This window comes from Stigmatopora argus, chromosome 22 (assembly GCF_051989625.1).
Source record: "Stigmatopora argus isolate UIUO_Sarg chromosome 22, RoL_Sarg_1.0, whole genome shotgun sequence".
NCBI classification, from domain to species: domain Eukaryota; kingdom Metazoa; phylum Chordata; class Actinopteri; order Syngnathiformes; family Syngnathidae; genus Stigmatopora; species Stigmatopora argus.
This window is the reverse complement of record NC_135408.1, coordinates 11,344,512-11,365,750: the sequence shown is the minus strand read 5'-3', so window position 1 is coordinate 11,365,750 and position 21,239 is coordinate 11,344,512. Positions and strand designations below refer to the sequence as shown.

At 43.5% G+C, this 21,239-nt stretch overlaps 4 protein-coding genes across 14 annotated transcripts in view; 1 reads left to right on the top strand and 3 right to left on the bottom strand.

Moving 5' to 3' along the window:
* Positions 1–352: 352 nt before the first annotated feature.
* On the bottom strand, positions 353–7,634 carry glra4b (glycine receptor, alpha 4b). 2 transcript variants are annotated; one of them, XM_077592230.1, is made up of 10 exons: positions 7,275–7,634; positions 6,279–6,409; positions 5,593–5,660; positions 4,752–4,975; positions 4,145–4,227; positions 3,942–4,079; positions 3,628–3,842; positions 2,419–2,577; positions 1,233–1,322; positions 353–1,144 (listed from the first exon to the last, which is right to left on the bottom strand). In XM_077592230.1, exons 1-10 carry the CDS (start codon positions 7,331–7,333, stop codon positions 884–886), a joined length of 1,428 nt encoding a protein of 475 aa, XP_077448356.1. In that variant the 5' UTR covers positions 7,334–7,634; the 3' UTR covers positions 353–883. The 2 variants fall into 2 exon arrangements, with proteins under 2 accessions (XP_077448356.1, XP_077448357.1); XM_077592231.1 differs by having other exon boundaries at positions 6,279–6,406; positions 7,275–7,633.
* An 852-nt stretch (positions 7,635–8,486) lies between these two features.
* aifm1 (apoptosis inducing factor mitochondrion associated 1) lies at positions 8,487–20,678 on the bottom strand. Of its 2 annotated transcripts, XM_077592748.1 has the most exons (23): positions 20,595–20,678; positions 17,702–17,760; positions 15,082–15,289; positions 14,413–14,543; positions 14,120–14,231; positions 14,002–14,025; positions 13,705–13,824; positions 12,736–12,798; positions 12,570–12,641; positions 12,426–12,494; positions 11,817–11,938; positions 11,613–11,743; positions 11,429–11,519; positions 10,534–10,618; positions 10,382–10,458; positions 10,197–10,305; positions 10,000–10,107; positions 9,829–9,917; positions 9,618–9,758; positions 9,388–9,530; positions 9,181–9,305; positions 8,881–9,074; positions 8,487–8,802 (listed from the first exon to the last, which is right to left on the bottom strand). In XM_077592748.1, exons 3-23 carry the CDS (start codon positions 15,167–15,169, stop codon positions 8,731–8,733), a joined length of 2,166 nt encoding a protein of 721 aa, XP_077448874.1. In that variant the 5' UTR covers positions 15,170–15,289; positions 17,702–17,760; positions 20,595–20,678; the 3' UTR covers positions 8,487–8,730. The 2 variants fall into 2 exon arrangements, with proteins under 2 accessions (XP_077448874.1, XP_077448875.1); XM_077592749.1 differs by lacking the exons at positions 12,426–12,494; positions 12,570–12,641; positions 12,736–12,798; positions 17,702–17,760; positions 20,595–20,678 and having other exon boundaries at positions 15,082–15,673.
* gab3 (GRB2 associated binding protein 3) lies at positions 15,671–21,131 on the top strand. 5 transcript variants are annotated; one of them, XM_077592754.1, is made up of 11 exons: positions 15,671–15,767; positions 16,603–16,755; positions 18,039–18,339; positions 18,765–18,912; positions 18,997–19,448; positions 19,545–19,684; positions 19,773–19,995; positions 20,104–20,173; positions 20,396–20,480; positions 20,613–20,732; positions 20,812–21,131. In XM_077592754.1, exons 2-11 carry the CDS (start codon positions 16,684–16,686, stop codon positions 20,941–20,943), a joined length of 1,743 nt encoding a protein of 580 aa, XP_077448880.1. In that variant the 5' UTR covers positions 15,671–15,767; positions 16,603–16,683; the 3' UTR covers positions 20,944–21,131. The 5 variants fall into 5 exon arrangements, with proteins under 5 accessions (XP_077448880.1, XP_077448881.1, XP_077448883.1 ...); XM_077592755.1 differs by having other exon boundaries at positions 15,706–16,755; positions 19,776–19,995; XM_077592757.1 differs by having other exon boundaries at positions 15,707–16,755; positions 19,545–19,594; positions 19,776–19,995.
* ophn1 (oligophrenin 1) overlaps positions 15,818–21,239 on the bottom strand; it is an 83,503-nt gene continuing 78,081 nt past the window's right edge. For all 5 annotated transcript variants that reach the window (XR_013298149.1, XR_013298151.1, XR_013298150.1 and 2 more), the window contains exons 33-35: positions 20,793–20,877; positions 20,595–20,721; positions 15,818–17,760 (exon numbers count right to left, since the gene is read on the bottom strand). The gene's annotated coding sequence lies outside the window, so the exon portion shown is untranslated. The remainder of the gene's footprint in view (positions 17,761–20,594; positions 20,722–20,792; positions 20,878–21,239) is intronic.

The window sequence follows — 21,239 nt, the reverse complement described above, 5'->3', positions numbered from 1 at the left end:
GAATATACAATGCCAGATTTGATGGAAATAAAAACATTGAAAAATGGAGCTAAAGTATTTTGCTTCTTGTATTAATTTTAAAAAAATGTCTTGCCAATGTTGTGAAACGAATAAAATGCTTTGGCGATATTTTTTCCATGCAATTTAATTACCATGGTCAAGTTGGACGTAATTGGTAACGGTTGAGAATTATTTATGGAATTGGGACGGTTTGAATCAAATTCTAACCCAAGGAAGATGTCTAAAATATGCAAAATATGTCCAATCCCAACAGTGCCCTCTTGTGGCCATGCACTCAATACACTACGCAAAAATGAAGTTATGAAAAGACAGACAGACCTGTGACACATCATCAAAATGCCTTGAGGTCTCGACTCAGACATTTATTGAAAGTCGTTCAAATACAGGTAAAGACATAAGGTAGGGTCATCTTCCTCTTTTAGGAAAGAAACAAGAACACAAGTGTTATTGTGAGCAGATTTGAAATACAGTAGCACCTTGACATACGAGGAATTTGAAATACGAGTAAAATTCCGAGCAAATATTTACCTTGAGATACATGTATTTAGTTCATTTCTATGGGAAATGTCGACTTGACATACAAGCTCAGTCCTGGAACACATTAAGCTCGTATCTCAAGGTATGACTGTATACTCTCACCGGTCACAACATTGAGAACATGACTTTGTGCTTATACCAGAGACACTAACTGACAAGTGCTATACAATATGGCTTGCAAGTGTCCGTTTCAAAAATAAAAATGACGTATGAATGGAGAAAAAAAATTAAAAATACCTCAGGAGTGGCGTGTTTTTTCCTAGTAGCTCACGCGCGTTGCCTCGGAGGCCCGTTTAGGTTTCTGTGACATTTGTCCCTGGTGGGCTCACCGTTTAAATTGGACATCTTCGTGCCGTAGGACCTTGTAGGTGAGCCAGTAGAGGACATTAAACATCAGAAAACTCATAGGAAAGACGGCTCGAGAGACGGTGTCAATCTTTTTGGCTCGCTCCACAAAGCGTCGCCTTATGTCGTAGTAGCCGAAGCCGGGGGGCAAATCGGCAAACACTGGAGTGGCGTCCATTTCTGGACCGAGCCCGAGGCCGAAAGTGTGGAAGAGTAAACCCTGCCGCGCCAGTTCCTCCTCCTGAAAGTGGAAAAGAGAGGATGAGAAGATTATCGTGGTGGTGCCGTTTCTTTGCGGAAAAACCAAGCGGTCGGGCGGCATCGTGTACCCGAGCGCAGGCGCTGCACTGCTGCCCCACACTCCCTGGAGTCGCGTCGTTGTCTGACATGTTGCCTTTCGTCTTGCTCGCGCCACTTCCCTGTTAATGGATGGGGGGAGAGAAAGGGGGAATCATCCAACCGCACTTCTGGTTTATTAACTGGCTCGTTGTCCATTAGAATGTAACGCAAAAAATAATCAGAGCGTTGCATTTGAATCGGGACTAATGAGTTAGTGTTTGTGGATTCTGGTGTGTATATGTGTGTGTGTATGTGTGTGTATATGTATATGTGTGTATATGTGTGTGCGCGCGCGTGCGTGCGCGCGTGTGTATGTGCGCGCGTGTGTATGTGCGCGCGTGTGTATCTGCGCGCGTGTGTATCTGCGCGCGTGTGTGTGCGCGCGTGTATGTGTGCGTGTGCGCGCGCGTGTGTATGTGTGCGTACGCGCGCGTGTGGATGTGTGCGTGTGCGCGCGCGTGTGTGTGTACGTGTGCGCGCGGGTGTGTGTACGTGTGCGTGTGCGCGCGCGTGTGTATGTATATATATATAATACTGACGCTTAGTAATCTTTGGATGTGTGATGTATGATGTATGAGTCACAGTGAACAATTTCTTTCTTTATAAAAGGAAATTGTATTATATAATCAATAATAGTATCTGTTTTTTTAATAAAATATATTAGACACCGTTCCATCTTTGCCCCATAAAATTTGACTAGGTTGCACAGATTAGAAACTTCATGTATCCAACAGGGCATGTAAAAAAAAATGAAGATGACGGCACTAATGTAATTTTACATGTGAACAAACGAAAAAACAGTGATTAGCACATCCACCTCACAGTTTTGAAATGTGTGTATTGTTCACATTCTGGCTGGTTAAACACTCCAAATTATCCCCAATTATGAGCACGAGCATCAATGCTTGTTCAGCGTAGTTTTTGGGGGGGAAATATGGTATGCTCCCATTTTAAGGTCAGTTATGGTGTTATTTCATCGCACGTTTGAGAGCGTACCATCCTGAGTGGAACGGAGTGATGGCTTCAATGAATTACAGGTCAACGAATGCTCTCCGCGCTGCGACAAACAACTTAGATGCGGAGAGGCTATAGCAGGTGACAGCTAGCAGCTAGCCCCGAGGGCTAAGTTAGCCTGAGTGACTTGGTAGGTGGGCGGAAGAGGTTGACAGCACTTACCGTCCGTTGGCGCTCTTGCTCTCTCCGCTTCTTCCTGAGTCGGAAGAACTCCTTGTGCTGCCTGGAAACGAAATTGACGGCCGCGTACTCCAAGAGCGCGGCAAACACAAAAAGTAGACACACTGCCATCCAGATGTCGATGGCTTTGACGTAGGACACCTGCAAAACAGCAAACGTGGCCTTGGAAAAATCATTCAAATTCAAGAGTCGGGTTGGATTTTTGCCAACAAAGCTTTTTCAGATTTTTTTTCCTGTCCGTTTTAGTTGGGAGCATTTCATCGCGCAAGTGAATAAATCCTGCTTCTGTTTAGGGGGAAGTATATTTTGATTTTGATGATTCCACTGCACCCCATTAATACCTATTTGAGATGCATCCCAGCTAGTTTGAAGACATTTATAATCATTATCTTTTTGCAGAAGCATATTTAATGGAAAAAATAAAATATGCTTCTGCCAAAAAATAATGATTAAAAATGTCTTCAAACTAGCTGGGATGCATCATATTAAGCGTTGAGTGCTCTAGTCAGTGATATTTAAGATCTCGACAAAGGAAGCAAAAAATTAAGGGCAGGCGGAGAAGCACAAAGTGTCAATTTTCGATGGGTTGGACGTCTAGCGCCGTCAATTGGGGCATTTCAGTTAAGAATTGTAGCTAGCACAGACACCTCGCAGGCATTTCACTCAAGGATGAGCTTCCCTAAGTAAATACACATGTTCTCTCATCTAGCCTAAAGAAACTTCTCTATATTGCATGCTTTATGGTGACACACTTTCTCAGGGCAAAGATTCCACGCAAAACGGCTGGAGATGAAGCGGACACGTTTTTCCAGAGCACCACTTTTGGGTGAAGAATCTCAAACAGATGTCGGCTTTTCTTTATCATATCAAATTTTTAAACGATCAAGGGGGGGTGCGATGCTAGCGTAAACTGTGTGATTGTTGGACATTTTAAAAATATAAAAGAAATGGTTCATTTAACACTATATTCAGTTTAGATAGTGACAACATGATAAGTAGGTAAACTGTGAATGATATAAATGTACATGTTTGTTTAAAAAAAGACTGCTGTTTTAGAATTAGCATGCAGTATTGAAATTGTTCCCTGGTTGTAACGAATTTATTGGTTGTGAAGGGGAAATAAAGGCACTTTAAAAACGAGCCTTGCTATTTTCACTGAATTGGGCTAAATGAAAGAAAAGCAAAGACAACCTTGGGCAAAGAGGCCCTGGATCCGGAGCTCTGGGTGGTCATGGTGAGAACGGTGGTGATACCCAAGCCCACCCTGGCCGGCGCCGCGTCCATGTTGATCCAGAAGGACACCCAGGAAAGGATGACCGTGAGCAGGCTGGGGATGTACATTTGGATCAGGTAGTAGCCCATCTGACGCTCCAGGTAGAATTTGACCTCGATGCAGGTGAATTTACCTAACGACGACAAGAGATACGGGTCCAAACTGACGGGCTGGTTAGATAGAAGTCGATGGACAGGCGAGCCTCCGTCCGAGACGCCGTTTTGTGGCGTACCTGTGTTGTAATGCTTGGTGCAGTAGCCCAGGCCCTGCTCCTCTTTGAGCACAAACTGGGGGAGCACCAGGTCGTCGGCCACTTGCACGGCGCCCACGTCCAACCATTCGAAGATGAGGTCGTTCATGGTGTAACCGACTAGAAGGGAGAAAGACTGAGACTGAGACTGTCGACACCCTTTCAAATTAAGAGTTACTACTCACAGCTCTCCAGTTGCATGATACACGTCTGGCTGTCCATGGGGAAGTTCTTCAGATCCATGGGGCAGGAGAGGGTTAATGTCAGCCTGAGGGACATAACATAGATTTCAATCGTGTTTTTGGGAGGTTTCAGTGGTTTTGCATAGGACGTTTGTTGAACTGGGACACGATCACGCTCTAGCAATATTATTTATTACCATATGTGGACTGTAATCCCCGATTATTACACCACATTGCTTTCGCGTTACTTGACTCACTTGAATTCATTTAGCCTGCAGTTACTGTTTACCATGTTCATAGAGTTAGCTGGATAAAATGGCAACTGAGGTGAACTGAACCGGGGGGGGGAAGAAAAAGCAATAAAATATGATAACCAGCTGTCGTGGTAGCGCTTGTATTCACGCGGATAGATTTTATGTGTGTTCTAAGTTTGGAGAAATGGAATAAAAGACTCGTTTACATTGTTACAGTCCAGAAAAAACATGCTCCGGGCATTCTAAGAGGTTTTAACGGCTTTCATGTAATTGCCACCCCCCAAAAATGATTGATTTAGGAAGATATTGAATTTATGATTTAGTTCTAGCCAGATGCTGAGTGAGTCATTGGTCACCTGATACTGTAGAGGACGTTGCCGTTCTGGAATATTCTCAGCAGCGTGTTGTCGGTGGTGACGTCGTGGAAGTTTGCTCCCTTTTCATTGGCGAAAAATAAATCGGGCTTCCAAATGGAGTCCAACATGGACGGGTCCAAATCCAGGGAGTCGTCCGGGTACTCTTTATAAGCCAGCCGAGGGTCGTTCCACTGCTGCCGTAGAAATACGTTGAGCCGGTAGTCCTGTCATGGATTGGATACAAACAATATACAATTGGGTTTGAAAATAGGATATTACAGCAAATTTTAAAGAGTTCAAATCTGGTAGTGTGGGCCTTTGCCATATTTTTTTTTACCCCGTTTTGTAAAACAATTATTTGTCATCATATTAGTAGTATTCATTTAAAAACAAATGAATCTAACGGGTGAGTTGGCGAGAACAAAATGAAAACGCTGCAACAATTGTGACATTTTGCAGGCCTGTGTACTCACAGCGCTTTCAATTACGACAATTAATATTTCATGACGCTGCCTTTTAAGTATTTTAGAAAATACATGAGTCTTGCTCACTCTAAATGTGAATGAATAAAAGACTGCAAAGTCTTCAGACAACATAAGGAAGAGTTGTTTTTGTGCAGTGCCCCTTTAAAACTCAATAGAAAAGACATTTTGCAATTGAGAAAAAGGACCATTTAAATTTGTCAAAAATAATAAAATTAAACTGGGGAAAAAGCCAGCCAGTTAAATTAATTGGACGTCTATACACACGCACACACTGAGTTAAGATAATGATAACAGTTGAATAGAGGTCCACTGTCCCTTTAAATCTTAAAGTTTAAGAGGACATGAGGAAGACTCACCATGGTGGTTTCAGTAATGGAGCCAAAACTATTGATGAAGATGTTACAGGTGACATTCACAGGAGGTCCTAAGAGACACACAACTAGGTCAAAATGTAGCCTTCTTTTTATATAACAGAACAACAATCTTTCAATAGATCTATCTATCTAACTAACACACACGCTGACAACTAAATATAAAATATTGAGGTGGCGGGTTGCCCCGGAGGCCATCATTTATTGATTGTGCTTTCCTGACATTAGTGTATTTATAGATAATCAGCTGGAATTTTCCCAGCATGCACTGACGGCAGTGTGGGCAGAGATATCAAATACCATGTGTAATATATATATATATATGGAATTCAAGCCAAGAGACTAGTGGAAGGCCAAAGCATGTCAGAGAGAATCTGCCGGCTTCATTTGGAGCGGGAGATCACGATTGGACGCAAATGGGCCTGTGGGCGAAAAACGCGGGCGCTGCTGCACATTTCAAATTAAAACGATGTGAAGGAAGTGTAAAAATATCACAACCCAAGGCTGCGGGTCAACAGTAAAACCGTGAAGAGAAAGAAAACACACACACATGACTCTTGTGAGTCCCCGGCCCGAAGCGTCTCTGGTCCCCCTCGACCCATCTGTCACGAATTTGTGCCACTTCGACGCCTGCTCCCTTGAACAAATTGAACGGCAAACGCGTCTCGCACCTTTGAAGTTGGGGCGGATGCGAGCGTCGTAGCCAGATGTGCGACCCATCAGTTTGTCCAGGAAGTCAGATGGCGAGGGCGGTCTGGGCGCAGCACCGTGTGACTTCATCTCCTTGCACAGGACCGACCTGCTGGCGGGACCACCGCGGGCGGGATAAGGTTACATATTTGCCTCCAGATGTCACATTCAAGAATTATTAGATATCAGAAGAGTTAGAAGGAAATAAAGATGAACTCGGTTTGGAATGATTCACATGTGAAAGAGCATCGGACGCCCACGGTGGGACCATTAAATAATGTAAAAAAAAAAAAACAGTCTTTTTTTTTTAAATAGATTTTTCATTTTAAAGTGAATACTTTGAATTTAAGAAATTCAAAGTGGGAAAAAAAACTAAATATTTTATTTTATTTAAATGCTTTAAAAAGTATGTTATTTTAACTATAATTCATCTTTTTGGGGTTTGTGGTTAATTAAAATAACATAACAGTAAAATCTCCCATTTTTGCATTTTTATGAATTGAAAATTCAAAAGGAACTGAATTTAAAAGAAATTAAAAGTGGAAAAAACTAATTATATTATTTAAATGCTTTAAAATCTATGTATGTTATTCTATTTAGCGACAGACCAAAAAAACACTAAATAATTTATTCTATTTAAATGCTTTAAAAATGTATGTTATTCTATTTAACTACAACCCCCCAAAAACTAAGATAATAGTAAAATCTCCCATTTTTGCAGTCAATGACATGACATATGATTTAAAAATCAGATATTTCCAAACATCTACTTCGTCACATTAGTTTAGCAGTCGGGTAATATTAATGCCCTAATGTTATTATTCCTTTTTTTTTGCAATATACATTCCCGGAGAAATCCAACTAACTGTAAATATCAGCTGTTAAGCAAGGTCAACGATTAGACACAAACATGGAGCAATCAATCGGATTCGTTCAAATTGGACATGGGTCCGCTTACGATTGGATGTTTACAGTACCTCCCTTGCAGAAAAAAGATAGAAGGAGCCCACAGCAAAGACAAGACGTGCACTTTCATCCTAGAAAGAGAAATAGTCCACCTGAGGTAGCCAAGGCAGATGCTGGGGAACTTGTGGCTCCTCCAGCTACGGCTGATGTGATCTCAAGTCGGCAGGCGGCAGCTCCTCCTCGCCTCCCCCTCCAGCAGGTGTAAACTACTGGCCGCTGCCACTGCCTCTGCCTCTGCTGCATAATTGACCATGCCTGGAACTTTTTCCGCCCTCTGCTTGTGTATTTGTGGGGAAAGACTTGAAGCTTTATGTCTTTTTCATGGCCAGATGAAAGCACAGGGAAAGCGCTGTGGGAATTCTTAAAGAGACAGTAACCATTTCTAAAGGTTTTTGGAGCAGTTTTCAAAATGCCACTGAAAAAAAGGATTTCCTTGTCGTGGAAAAAATGTTGGAGTGCGTTTTAAGCGACGTAATTAGAGCACATTTTGTCGAGCGTCCGCTTGAGTGGCCACAATTAAATCGACCAATGAGCTCTTTCGGTAGGTGATTTATCATTGTTTGTCGAATTATTGTCCAAATCCTATTTTAATAGTAAAAATTGTGTTTTGCTGGCCTTTTTTAAAGATTTTTTTATTATGTTTTTTGTTGTAACGTGACTAAATAATTGAATGACTCTCCAAACGACTCTTCCTATTTCTGTTTATATCAGCGGACATGCGTATTTTCCATCTCGGAGATGTCCAATGTTTCCGGCCTACTGGCTGCGTTTTGAAATGAGCGCACACACACACAAAAAAAAAAGGAAAGTACGAATGTGGAAGCTCATGTTCATCGCTCCATCCAGCAATTCATCCACTTGATCGTGTAAAATGAATAAGTCATGAAGAGACAGCCCGTTATGGCTGCACGTCTGCCTCACTTGGCTTGGGATCCTTTACTGTCAAATAGAATTTAGAAATGTGTGCGATGAGTAAACAGGGATTACAGTATTACTAATAACTGGAGACTGGAGGGAGAAGACCATTTTTTTGGGTCACGCTTCTTTGAGCATTTTCACCTCCAGACAACATAAGTAGGCCAAGCATTGTTGGCCTACAGTTGAAGGCGGCAGCTCAGTGGAACTGCTCCATTTTTGCTTTGAAAAATGACAGACCTGGCTGCCCTGTTCAATCTTAAACTGGAGAGCACAATGACTATCGTCTAAAAAGATTAGAGTAAGAGGAATTTTTAAAAATAGATTTTATTTTAGCCTTTTCTTTCTCCCAACAAGTCGCTGTGACGGCATGTTTTGGGACCATGACACTTTGACCGGGATTTTAGGGGGAGTGGGAGGTTCCAATTGGGTGGGAGTCGGGATTATGTCCAACAAATTGAAATTTTGACTGTATTATGAAAATAATTCGCAAAATGTACATTTACAAATGGACGAAATGTCGCTCGATTTCCAATCGTTTCTTTAAAAGTCCTAATCCTCGTGGATGTTAAACAGCTTGGCCACTTCGTTGAGGTCCGAGTGTTCCTCGCCGTCCTTGATGATCTACGTGTGATGATAGATGTTGCAAATAAGAAATCCACCAACCTGACCTGACTTTGCTATGGGGAAAAGACAGCTGACCTTTCTTGCGATGGGCATTCGGTTGAAGACATTCCACAGAATAATGCCCACCACCACTTTGTCTCGTAGGTAGAAGATGACCCCTTTGCCGTAGTCGTCTTTCTGCGTGACGGCCGGCGCGGGGACGGGGGAGGAGGTCGCCGCCGTGCTGGAGGCCACGTCCTCCGTTTCGCTCTCGGAGCGGATGCCGGTTCCTGCGGTGCCATTTCGCAGTTCCAGGTAACAGAAAACATTTAAATTGTTTGTCTGATCATCAAAATGAGAGGCGGGGCCACGTGAGATGGATTTTCCCGATCATACCCGACTCCTCCGTGGCGGCTTTTGGTGTATCCTTGGCCGTGGCTTTGGCAAAGACCCCAACGGTGGGCAAACTGCTATCCACGATCCCGATGGCCTCGTATCCTACGTCGGGACCCAGGTCGCTCCTGTCGACGCAGTTATGTGAAAAAAAAATTGCATTGGAGGGGCCAACCAACTCGACTTTTGACAACTACAACTACTACGCACCAGAACATGGACTGATGCCAGTAAGGTTTGTTGGCTCCCGTCATGTTCTCCCCCGCCAGTCTCCCGCTGACGACAGCGTGGTCGTGATGCTCCACTCGCCTGCGGCCCAGCCTTATGTCGTAGAAGCACGCGGCGTCGCCTGCCTAAAGCCGCGACGAGAGCATTACCCTTCATTTCTCAGAAAAACTAAAGATGATTTAAAGGTCCGTGCTCTACAAATGTGAACCTACCACCCAAATGTTGGAGCGAGCCTGCAGCTCGGCATTGACTCGATAGCCACCAAAGTCCACGTCTACTTCCAGACCGGCCGACTTGGCGAGGTCGACGTTGGGCTCCAGACCGACGGCCGCCACGATGTGATCCGTTTTGACCTACGACGAGAAGCGCGCCAGAGTATGGCCTTTGTTTTACGAAACCTTGTCTGAATTCTGTCGGACTTACCAATCGACCGTCCTTGAGTTTGATTTCTAACTGATCATCTTTGCAGCTGACGGATTTGACCAAAGCTTCCGAGATGACTTTTACGCCCTCTAGGAGATCAAAACGAGGAAGAAAAAAAATGCACGGCTGCGGGTATATTTCCATGCGTTCTAAAGCAAATGGATGGCAAACCTGTTTTGACTTTTTCTGTGGTCCAGTTGCTGAGATACTCGGGCAGAACTTTTCCCATGTTGCCCTTCTCGGGGAACATCTGAATCACCTCCAGACCGGAATCCTGAGCTGAAACGGGGCACGTCATGACGTCCCTCGAAAGCATTGAAAAAGACAAAAAAAAACTTGGCAAGGATTTTCCCTTTTCCTCCTCTTACATCTCCTGCCGAGGGCGCAGGCTAGCTCGCTGCCCAAGAAGCCGCCTCCAATGACCGTGATGGACTTGATGTTTCTGGAGACTTTATCCAAGGATCGGAAGTCATCGATCTGTCAGAGCAGAAAAGGCACAAAACGGCCTTAGTTGTATGTCTTGCGTTGATTTCTCTGGTGAGCAAATACTGACCTTACGGAATAAAGTTGTCCTCTTCTTGACCTCCTCTTCTGCTCGGTCTATGACTTGCAAATTTCTTGGAACGCCGCCTGAGATAACTCGGAATTAGCCATGACGCGGTGCGAACGGTCGCGTGGGGGATTCAAGTGTTGTGTATGACATACCTGTGGCAATCAAACACTTGTCGTAGGAAACCTCTACGTCGTCGTCCAGTTTGACTTTGTTTCCTCTCACGTCCATGTGGACCACCTGGAAAGAATTCACATCTTTTAATTCAAGGGTGTCCAACTCGGGTTGGTTCGCGGGCCGCATTAACGTCAACTCGATTTCACGTGGGCCGGACCATTTTAGATATAATATTAATATTGATATTTTATATATATATATATATATATATATATATATATATATATATATATATATATATATATATATATATATATATATATATATATATATATATATATATATATATATATATATATATATATATATATATATATATATATATATATATATATATATATATATATATATATATATATATATATATATATATATATATATATATATAAATATAAAAAATCAGATTAAGAGAAATGGATCAAAAGCCCTAAATATTCAATTTTTTTAATAGATATAAAACTGTTTATTTGAGCTTTTTTTTCTTAGTAGGGGAAAATGTCTTTTAATAATTTGTTTTTCAATTCAAAAGGATCAAATATTTTTTATCATGTTCAATATTAAAATGGAAAACACAAAATCTTTTTATATATTTATTTTTTAGATTTTACAAAATGCTTTTTGAACTAAAAACACGAAAAGAAAAAAATGGGATTAAAAAATTGCAATTATTGATTTAAAAAGGGGAAAATTAGGAAATATAATATACACCTATAATCATTGGAATTTGAGCCTAAAACAAAAAGTCGGCACTCATGATTTACTTTGTCGGGCCGCATAAAATGATGCGGCGGGCCAGATTTGGCCCCCGGGCCGCCACTTTGACACCTAATTTTATTTAAATGAAAACAACAACAACAAAAATATACAACCAACCTTTTTGCCAGTAAGCACAGCCACTCCCCCATTTTCTGCATTACTCAGTTCCTCTGGAGGAATATAGAATGATGACGGCTGGAAGTAAATACTGTCAAAAAAGCAGAGTTTCCGTCACCTTTCAATCGCTGTGTGATTTCATTGACAAAATGCTCTATTTTTCACTTTTCAATCTAGGACGTACCTTCGTTCTTTTCCATTCCACTGCTTGAATCGTAGCGTGTCCGTCACGGCGTCGTCGTCGGAGAACCACAGTTCTTTGGACAAGGGCGGTCTCATGTACGGGAGGTCCGGCTCTTCCGTCACAATCAAAACCTGTTTGGAAAGAATACGCGCTGAATTGTGGACACGGGTTATAGGACTTCCGCCGGGCCGAGAGCAAACTCACGCGTGCGCCGGGGTCTCTGGCTCGGATAGAGCGGGCGGCGGCGAAGGAAGCGGTCCCCCCGCCAATCAGGAGGTAGGGCACGTGAGACGGGAGCGAGGGCAGCGTAGATTCCAGTCCTGCACCTTGCACGGGAGACAGACAGAAAATATCAGCACGAATCGGTGATGAGCGACTATTGACGAGCCGAGGAGAAATGAACCTGGGGACTAAAAAGTTACTGTTAGCGCAAACGGACGGAACGAACTCGGCGACCGTCCCCGTTCCAAGCGGTACACGGTCGATTGGTCGCCGGTCTATTGGTCGCCCGGAAGGTAAGTGATAATGACCATTTAAATCGTTGCTCAAATTCCCCAAATACAAACTGCAAATTACTATTTAGTCATATTTAATGCCCTAGTAATTATTAGGCTAAAGAAAAGCTCCAAATTTCCCGGACTTTTGTTTTTTGTCGCCCGTTGTCGCAGTCGGGGCGACCAAAAGACCGGCGACCAAAAGACCGGCGACCAAAAGACCGGCGACCAAAAGACCGGCGACCAAAAGACCGGCGACCAAAAGACCGGCGACCAATCGACCGTCCCCATTCCAAGCGGCGCTGGAATCAAGTCTTACCGCTCTCGGCCACGACTTCGACCGCCGGCTCAGTCGCATCCGGATCGGGGCTTTCGGCTAGCGTGGGTTCTGTTCGCGTAGCCGCAGCGACAGGAGAAGTTTGGCCAAAAATCAAATGTCAAAAAATTCGGCAAGAGCGCTTACCACTCTCCGCGACAGGTGGCGGGACCACCGGCTCGGTTTGTTCGACTGTGGGCTCGGACGGAGGGGAGGGTTCTGGGAGTGTAGTGGTAACATTTGTTATTAGCCCGTCATTAGGATTCCACGTATTTGTGCATCTCTTTGAATTCCGGGCCTCTCCACGTCTTACCCTCCTGGATTAGCGGCGCGGCAGGCGCTTCTTCTGGTGCCGCTTCTAATAGGGGCTCATCCGCTGTGGGGGTCAATCCATAGCGAGAGATTACACTTACAATCCAAGACGACTTTTTAATAGGGAAGACCATGAGGACTCGTGCATTGTTCACCTGCTGAGCATGCATTGTTCAATGAATCATAGCTGGATGCTGCTGATTTTGAGGTCAATTAAAGTTTGGTTTAAAGGCCCGATAGGTTGAAAAATGCAGGAGTGGTCCACTTGGAAGTGCAACTTCCAACTATGCTCAAAGACACGTGGGAACAATCTCATGAAGTTTGACGGAAAAGTTACACTTAAGATATCCGCACATCAAAAAAAAAAGTTTCCAAGAGGAGAAAAGCAAAGAGTGCATCTGTGAAAGGTTAATCTAGTATGTTACAACAACATAATACATAAAACCACAAGGTTAAACAACCTAAAAGGTCAGTATAAAGAGAAAACATGACAAAAAAAACAATATAAAAGTCATGCAACAGAAATACCAAGTCATGCAGTGAACTTTGGATGATTGCATAAAGCATTCTGGGGGCTCACATATAAAATATCTATGAAATATGGAAATTTTAACATATGTGCAGTAGATATTGGATATTGAAATATAATTTATAAATAATAAAAACAAGAATGAAAATGATCACATTTTCTAACTGCAGGTAATTTTCAAAGCAAGATTTTGACATTTTAATGTTTATATTTAAAAAAGCATCTAAAAACTACCTACAATCAATATAACCTTGTATACATTTTTTTGGTTGGAGTACATTAGTCAAATTGTATTACATAAATTGGCCAGTTGGTGTCACATTTTACTTGAAAAAGGCTATTTAAGTTAATGTATTAATTCATGACTGATGTGACCGTTAGCTAAACAAAATTACCCCGATTACCCTGAGACACATAATTAAAATAAAGTCTGCAAATCACCTTGTAGAGGTTCAGTTGTCTCGCTTGAGGCTGCCGTCTCAGCATCGGGCACGGGAGGGCTCGGCTCTTCTGGCGAAGGTGCGACTCCGGGTTCGGGTTCGGGTTCGGGCGCGGGAACAGCTGAGTCAAAAACAAATACGGTGGACTTGGTGACTCAATTATCATCCGCTTTGTACTCTGTGATAACTATTACATCTATCAAATAATAGATGTTTCCAAAGACATGGTTTAATTTTTAAATGACAATATCAGAGAGGTGTTCCTGTAGCAAGTTTTGCTCAGTTTATAATCACTCACCTTCTGTCTCAAGGGCTGCCGCAGCTACAAAAATAGAAAGCATGAATCAACGATTAGACACGAGGTGGGCTACAACAGTAATAAATAAGTAAAGCGATAAAACCAAATCAACCAGTAGTTTCTATGGGGACGTTAGCGGTTGCTTCTTTGGCGCTTTGATGTGGTCGAGATGCAATTTCTTCAATTCGGTCCTGATATCTTTGCTGATCTCCACTAACAGTTCTGTACGCCTGGAAAAAACCAAAAACAACGTTGTTCACTTATATTGCGCGATACATTTGGTGATGCCGTTGTCTATTAAGGCATTTTACTGACTGGGTCAGAATAGAAAGTCAAAACATGCTTTACACAATGAATATGACACTCTTACCCCGTTATTTTTATATCCACAGAACAAATGAGTTGACTCACATAAACGGCTCCACCAAGAAAGGTCGCCCCAACCAGAAGGACGTAGAGCTGGTTTTCCCTGCCGCCCCCTGCAGGCCCGGTTGCCAGGTGAGCTACAGGTACACGAGCAGGTATTCTGCCATTGTGCAAACCTGGAAAAAAATAGCAGTGCAATGCTTCATCTGGCTGTGACATATTCAAAACGCCAACGCACAAGAATATCGATGCATAAAGTGTGTCTGCTAATTGTTACGTCCATTAATGTCGTATTCATTTAGACTGGGATGTGTTGACAATCAATAGCAATGAAACATCATCGTTTTCCCCAAATTCTAGAATTTATGGACAGGTTATACCGTGCGGCTAAAATTAAGTGTTTATACAAAAATGATAATGTAGGTTAAAAAAATGATCAAACGGGGTCCGCCCACAATTTGATATACATGTGGTAATAAAATAATTACGCAATCGTAATATTTTCAATCAGGCGCACGCCGGGGCTCAAACTATTACATTACAATTGACTTCAGGCAATATGACAGTTCGCTATATAACGGTGAAATGAAGGTCACGATTGTTCCTAAAGTCGCTTTAAGTATTGCCCGGGGAGGAAAAACAATAACACGTACCGTTAATTAGCTGGTACGTCCAGTTAATGATCGTAAGGCAAACTGTCATGTGTTTGCTTACCTGTTCTTCTCACATTCTGCCGACATAATGTTGAGGAGGCTCTGGCAAGAGGAGCAAGTTTTCTCCACACGATTCTACATTTGAGCATTGTGGCAATACCAGCCTTAACAAACGTTACTTTACTCGGCGGCCGGTCAGCTGGTGCACTAGGAATACTTGGTTAGCTGAACCCACACGCCGTCTGCACACCGTCCTGCTACCTGAAGCACTGCACAAGGCCAGAGACAGGTCATACGTAGCAAAGGAATTGTGGGTAATGTTGAAGATCTTACGCGCTCAAAGAGTAACACTGTTGGGAAGGACTCTAAGGACTATAAAGTCTGAAATGCGTCGATACTATCTTTTATTCACTTACACATTAATTTATATTTAAAAAAAGAACGGGCAAGTGAGTAATTTAATTTTAATTCGGGAACAAGAGCGTCAAAGAAAAAGGAATCCTCTTTTTTTGAAAAATCTTTGTTTCACGTCACTAGTATTGCGAGTTTTGATAGGGCGACGGCAACTCCAACCTCCATTCTCAACCAATGTGGGAGTGGTTTCTTTGAATGAGCGCCTCCCCCGCGTTGCACTTCCGTGAATGCGTGTAACGGCAGCCATATTTGAGCGGTCGGTAAATTACCGTTACAAATGGGAGTTAACTCATTGCGTTATCTTCGTGGTTCGAATACAAAAATTGTCATTGTGTAAGAGTTCTTTAGACTTTTGGGTGTAATATTACACACGAACACACGTGCCCATACGATAATAGCAATTTATTGGCATTATGTAGGTCATTTCAGGACATTTAAAGATTGTATTATTCATTCCCACACCAGATGGTGATATATAGCAGCCACAAATGACGTGGGGCAGTCTGACAGAAGTGAGGCAGCCAATTTGTGCCGCTACTATATTCACACTAAAATATAAAAACTGTATATCATGTTCACATAATATATGATCGAACCTGTGGGAGAGGCTAGGAAAAAAATATTGCTGACAGTTCTCCCATTCAAAATGGATTGGTCATCTCCCACTGTCAACGGCACTGGAAGACGGGCAATCCCAGCCAGTCCAACCAGTTTAAATGAATTGGACCCTTCCACACTAATTGAGGATTAGATACTCTGTAATGCATGCGCTAAGCATTTCATTCAAGTGTCTTTTTCCTACATTTAATTCAAGATTGTCTTTTTCTTAAGTTCATCCTGAATTTTTGGTTTGGTTCCTGGTCCTGTTTCCTTGTTTTTCAAATTGCGTCGCTCCTTGCCTCGTTTTCACTTGCTAACAAGCCGTCCAACCTTGACACTTGGGCTTGGCAACAAAACGCAGAGTTTAATCTCTGATCAGCACAAGTCAACCTTTACCCCGTTCCTCTTCTGAATCATTTTCTGTTTTGTCTGCCTTTGAAAAGCTTCATTCTTTCTGATTATTTTGCTTCACCATTCCCTCTCAGTAAAATCAATTTCTTGACTTCCTCCTTTTTGGAGTGGCTGGGCTGAATACCAGAACACAGGATATGCTTTGCATTGCTCTCAGTTTCACAGCAAGAACAAGAACAGCAGCGACGGCAGTGGTGGCGGCGGCACTTGCAGAAAGGACGGACACTCTGCAGTCAAGATGAGTGCCGGGGATGTCGTTTGCACTGGCTGGCTCATTAAATCCCCCCCAGAGAAGAAACTCAAGAGATTTGTGAGTACCAGCCCACGCCGGACACTTGTTTTTGTCTCGTAGCACTGCAGTAGCCTGACAGGAGAAATGCCCCACTGGGCTATGAAGCGTTGGGCTACAGTGTGTAGTGCTTGTTTTTTGTTGTTGTTTTTTTGTAGCTTCACGTACGTGCGCATGTTCGCCTTTCAATAATCGTAGCTGCCATTTGGCCTCCTTTGGAGTCCTTCTCTCATTCTTGCTGTTATTGTTGACCATCCGCGTAGGTAGGCGAGCGATCAATCATGGAAAACAAGTTGTGCAACAAACACCATCGTAAATAATAGCCCGATCGGCGTGCAGTCGTCGGGGGTCATATGATGTTGGGCTTAGCGCATGTATTGTGAAACATGGGAAGTCGCGTCAGCTCGGCCAGACCTCGGTCATGAGGAGCAAACAGAAATAGTCCCACATTATGATGGGCTGCTTGCACTTCCTCTGCGCGAGGAGGAGGGAAATTGGTCAAAACAAGTGCGGGTGGAGGTCCGTGGAAGTTGAAGGCGAGAAAGAGAAACTTTTCTCAAGTTCTGCTGGCGTCTGATCAAGCGTTGAACGCGTGTTGACAGCTGCTGCGTGGCATTATTCAAATATTCGCACCAGCATGGAAATATCTGTTGATATCTCGGTCAAATTCATTTGGCATAGGGAAATGATATGGAGGTCAGTCAGGGCTGTGGGTTTCAATTTCCGTAAACTGGTCCATTGGCAATTTTAAATCTATCCGATTCAGTTGTTTTTCTCTAAAAAAAAAAATTCCGACTATAGTAGTAGGTTTTGCTTGGATGTTATCTGGCCTTTTTGAAGGTAATAGCTGAATCAAATGGGGGGGGGGGAATGCTATTTAAAGCATCGAAAATCGTCAGGATCTGACCAAGATTTGTATTATTTTCCCATAAGTTGGGTGGTGTTTTCAGTAATTGTTATGTCTTACCACTTCCTGGTAGCAAGCGACGTGCAGGCGTAGATAACAGTCATAGCCCCAAAAAGTTGCTGAAAACCACAAAACCAAGTGTGAAAATAAGTTCGTGCCGTGCAGTCTTCAAAGTTGAATACAACCTAAATATTACAAAAACAGAATGACTTTGTTTTTTTTCGGAATACAGTAAAGTTCCTCTTCTTTACTGGGAAGCAACAAGTTCAGCTCAGCGACCATAACAGCCACGGACCTCCAAGTCATTCGAACTGTAAAGGCTTCAGTTTAAATGAATTGGACGTCATTCATTTCAAATGTCCTAAATGGGCCTACTTCATTCTTTTTTTTCACACAGGCATGGAGAAAACGTTGGTTTGTCTTGCGGAGAGGCCGCATGAGCGGTAACCCCGACGTGCTGGAGTACTACCAAAGCAAAAAGTCCAAAAAGCCAATCCGCGCCATTGACCTGACGGAATGCCAGGTAGAAATGCTCAACGGGCAGCTGGCCATAAAGCGAGACTTCCACGAGAAGCACCCGTTTGTGGTGAAGACCTCCGCTCGGATGTTCTACCTGGTGGCCAAAACCCGAGAGGAGATGAACGGCTGGGTCACGAGCATCAGCCACATTTGCCATTTTGCCCATCGGGAGGATGCGGGTAACGCTTTGTCACGCAAAAGCGATCGGATTTGACGGGGAGAGGGTGAACGAATGCGACGGTGTGTTTCGCTAGTCGTAAAAAGAAGAAAATTGATCTTAAACTGACCCGTTAACGGTCAGGTTTCAATGCCACTGACAGCGATACGTATCCAATTCATTTTGACATGCAGGGCCGCTGTCAATGGCAGTTATTATTTCAAAGTTAATACCACTTTTATGCCGGAGAAAGATTGTGCATCAATTTGAGTTGAAAATTGAATATGGGAATTTTTTTCTGAAGAAGAGTCCTTGAATTTTCAGAGGTCTAACTTGACTAAATAAACGGAAAGTAGAGGTTGCTTATTTTTGTAGATTTTTTTCAATGTTTGTCCTTGCATTTTATCTTCATAAATTCTCCAATAGATTTTTTGTTGTTGCTTTTAGGCAGTTCAGAAGAAGGATTTCCCGACACTCCAACGTCTCTTCGGGCCTCGAGCGACAGCTCTGACCGGGCGTCCAATCCAGATTCCGCTCAACCGCCAGATTACCTCTTCCTTTCGCAGTGTGAGACGGGGACAGAAAGCATTTGTAGGCATGTCCAATCTCTCACTTTAAAAAGAACCAATCCTAACTTTTAGCATTTTTTCATTGATTTTTGACCTCCTGGCATCTGCAGGCGTAGCAGCCTTTCAAACTCGGACACCTCTTTGAAGCACTTGTCGACAGAAGATGCGTTTAAGGACACGGCGCCCTCGCCTCTCCGAGGCGACTCCTCGTCACTTCACTGCATTTGTCCGTTCCGCCTCAGCCCGCCGCCATTGGCCCATGGGAGATCGGCCAATCCTCCTCTCAGCGCTCCTTGCGCATCCTCGGCGGCACCCCCCTCTTCCTCTCCGCTTGGTCTCTGCGCCACGAGCGTCTTCCAGTTCGACGGACCGTATTCTCGTGCGTCATCCGAGGCCGCCGCCGACGAGCGCCGAACGCCTCCTCCGCTGCCACCTAAGCCCGACCATCTGTCGGACGAAGGCCTTGGCAGGCCGAGGGCGATGAGTGCGCGCCACTTGCCCAAACATCCCGCTTTGCTTTCCCGGAGAACGTCCTTGTCCGGCTTGGACCGTTTTACAATAGGTGGGCTTGGGTAGGGAAAAGGTCATCTTGGTAGGATGCTAATTTAACCAGATGGGAAAAGGTCTTTAAAGCGAGCAATGTTTCCATGTTTTTTAGGTGATGCTGACAGCAGATCAACAGGGTACAGAAGACAGACTTTTCATTCGGTGAGACAATCATGCCACGAAAGACACACGCTCATGCCCAGAACTTCTGACATCAGGTCTGCCCGGTCTTCAGAGGACTCTCAAGAATGGGTCATTGTCTTCGGGGCTTGTCGTGTATTGAAGTATGGAAGAAGTCAGTTTGATTGCCATTGATTTCCTTGCGATCTGTGTCTTCCAGCAGTCCCGTGTATACACGGCACGGGCTCAACTCCGGGAAGACGACACCTACATCCCCATGCTTTCGCGATCCGAAGGCGACGGTTACATTCCCATGAGTCCCATCAGCGTGCCCGATTCCAAGGGCGAAGCCAAGGCCGCTAAGATTCCCGGCGCCCCGTGCCAAGCGGGAGAATTTCGACCTCCCCCGATACACCGCCATCTCAAACCTTGCTTGAGGAGAGGTGAGTTTTAAAAAAATAAAAAATAAACATACACACACAATGCACATTGGCTTTGTTTGTGTCTTGGGCCACGTCAAAGTCATGTGTTTGTCCTCTGTGGGTTGACAGCTCGACCTCCACCTCTTGACTTAAGAGGCCTCTCTACAATCACGGAATGTCCCGCTCATCATCCTTCGCGGTGAGATTCAATGGAGCTTGGAAAAATCCAGATCTAGCCATTGGAGTTGGCATAACAGACTCCAAAGCTGAAAATGTGTTTTCCCATCACTATTTTTCAGTTAGGATGATCTTTTCAATGCCGATTTTCTTTGGAAAAACCCCAACAACAACAACAACTCTCTCTATTGCTGTCAATGGCAGCTAAGCAGGTCAATACTATTTGATTTTCCTGTCGTTTCAGTTTTCCAGGAAAGGGTGTACCTCACGAAGGAAGTCTAGGAAATAAAGTCAACTCAGGAGATGACCACGCAAACAGCCCCACCACGGTAAACTGTCAACCAAATGAATTTCACATCTCGTGTGTAAAATGCAATAGAAATGTTTTTACTTGTTTTTGACATTCGATTGATTCATTTGTAATATTGTTGATGACTCCTTACCTGTTTCTTTGACCGCAGGAAGCAAGGCAGCAATTTTGTCTCAACGTCGACGGGGCCGTTCAACATTGGGTCAGAAAGTCAAACCTTGACTACTTGTCACTGGATTTTAATTCAGCTTCTCCTTCTCCTGTACAGAAGGTTAACATATGAGACAAACAAAGATACGCGATTGATCAGGGATGACGACCTTCCCCTTACCTTCCTCGTGTCTCCGCAGAAGCCTCTTCTTTCCGACGACGAGCGTGTGGATTATGTTCTGGTGGACGAGAAGAAGACGCAGGCACTACAAAACACCAAGATGGAGTGGACAGATGTGAGACAATCCAAAACGAAGGTTGAACAGTCGTAATGAAATAACCCAAGACGTTTGCTTGGATTGATATTATTGGAAAATAATATGGAAGACTTCATCGTCTTGAACTTGCACTGGAAAAATAGCAGTAAATCTGTTCAATGAGTTCTCAATTGTCAGAAATGTAGCATATTTGTGAAAGAATAAGGATATTTTATGAATAAAACATGTCATATGCTGGGGAATTTGTGTCGTGCACTGTGGAATGACCAAAGTTCATCTCAGTTTGAGTGATGGAGATCTTGGAGAAGTGAAACAAAACTGGGACAGCAGCCAGATGGAAAAATTAAAGC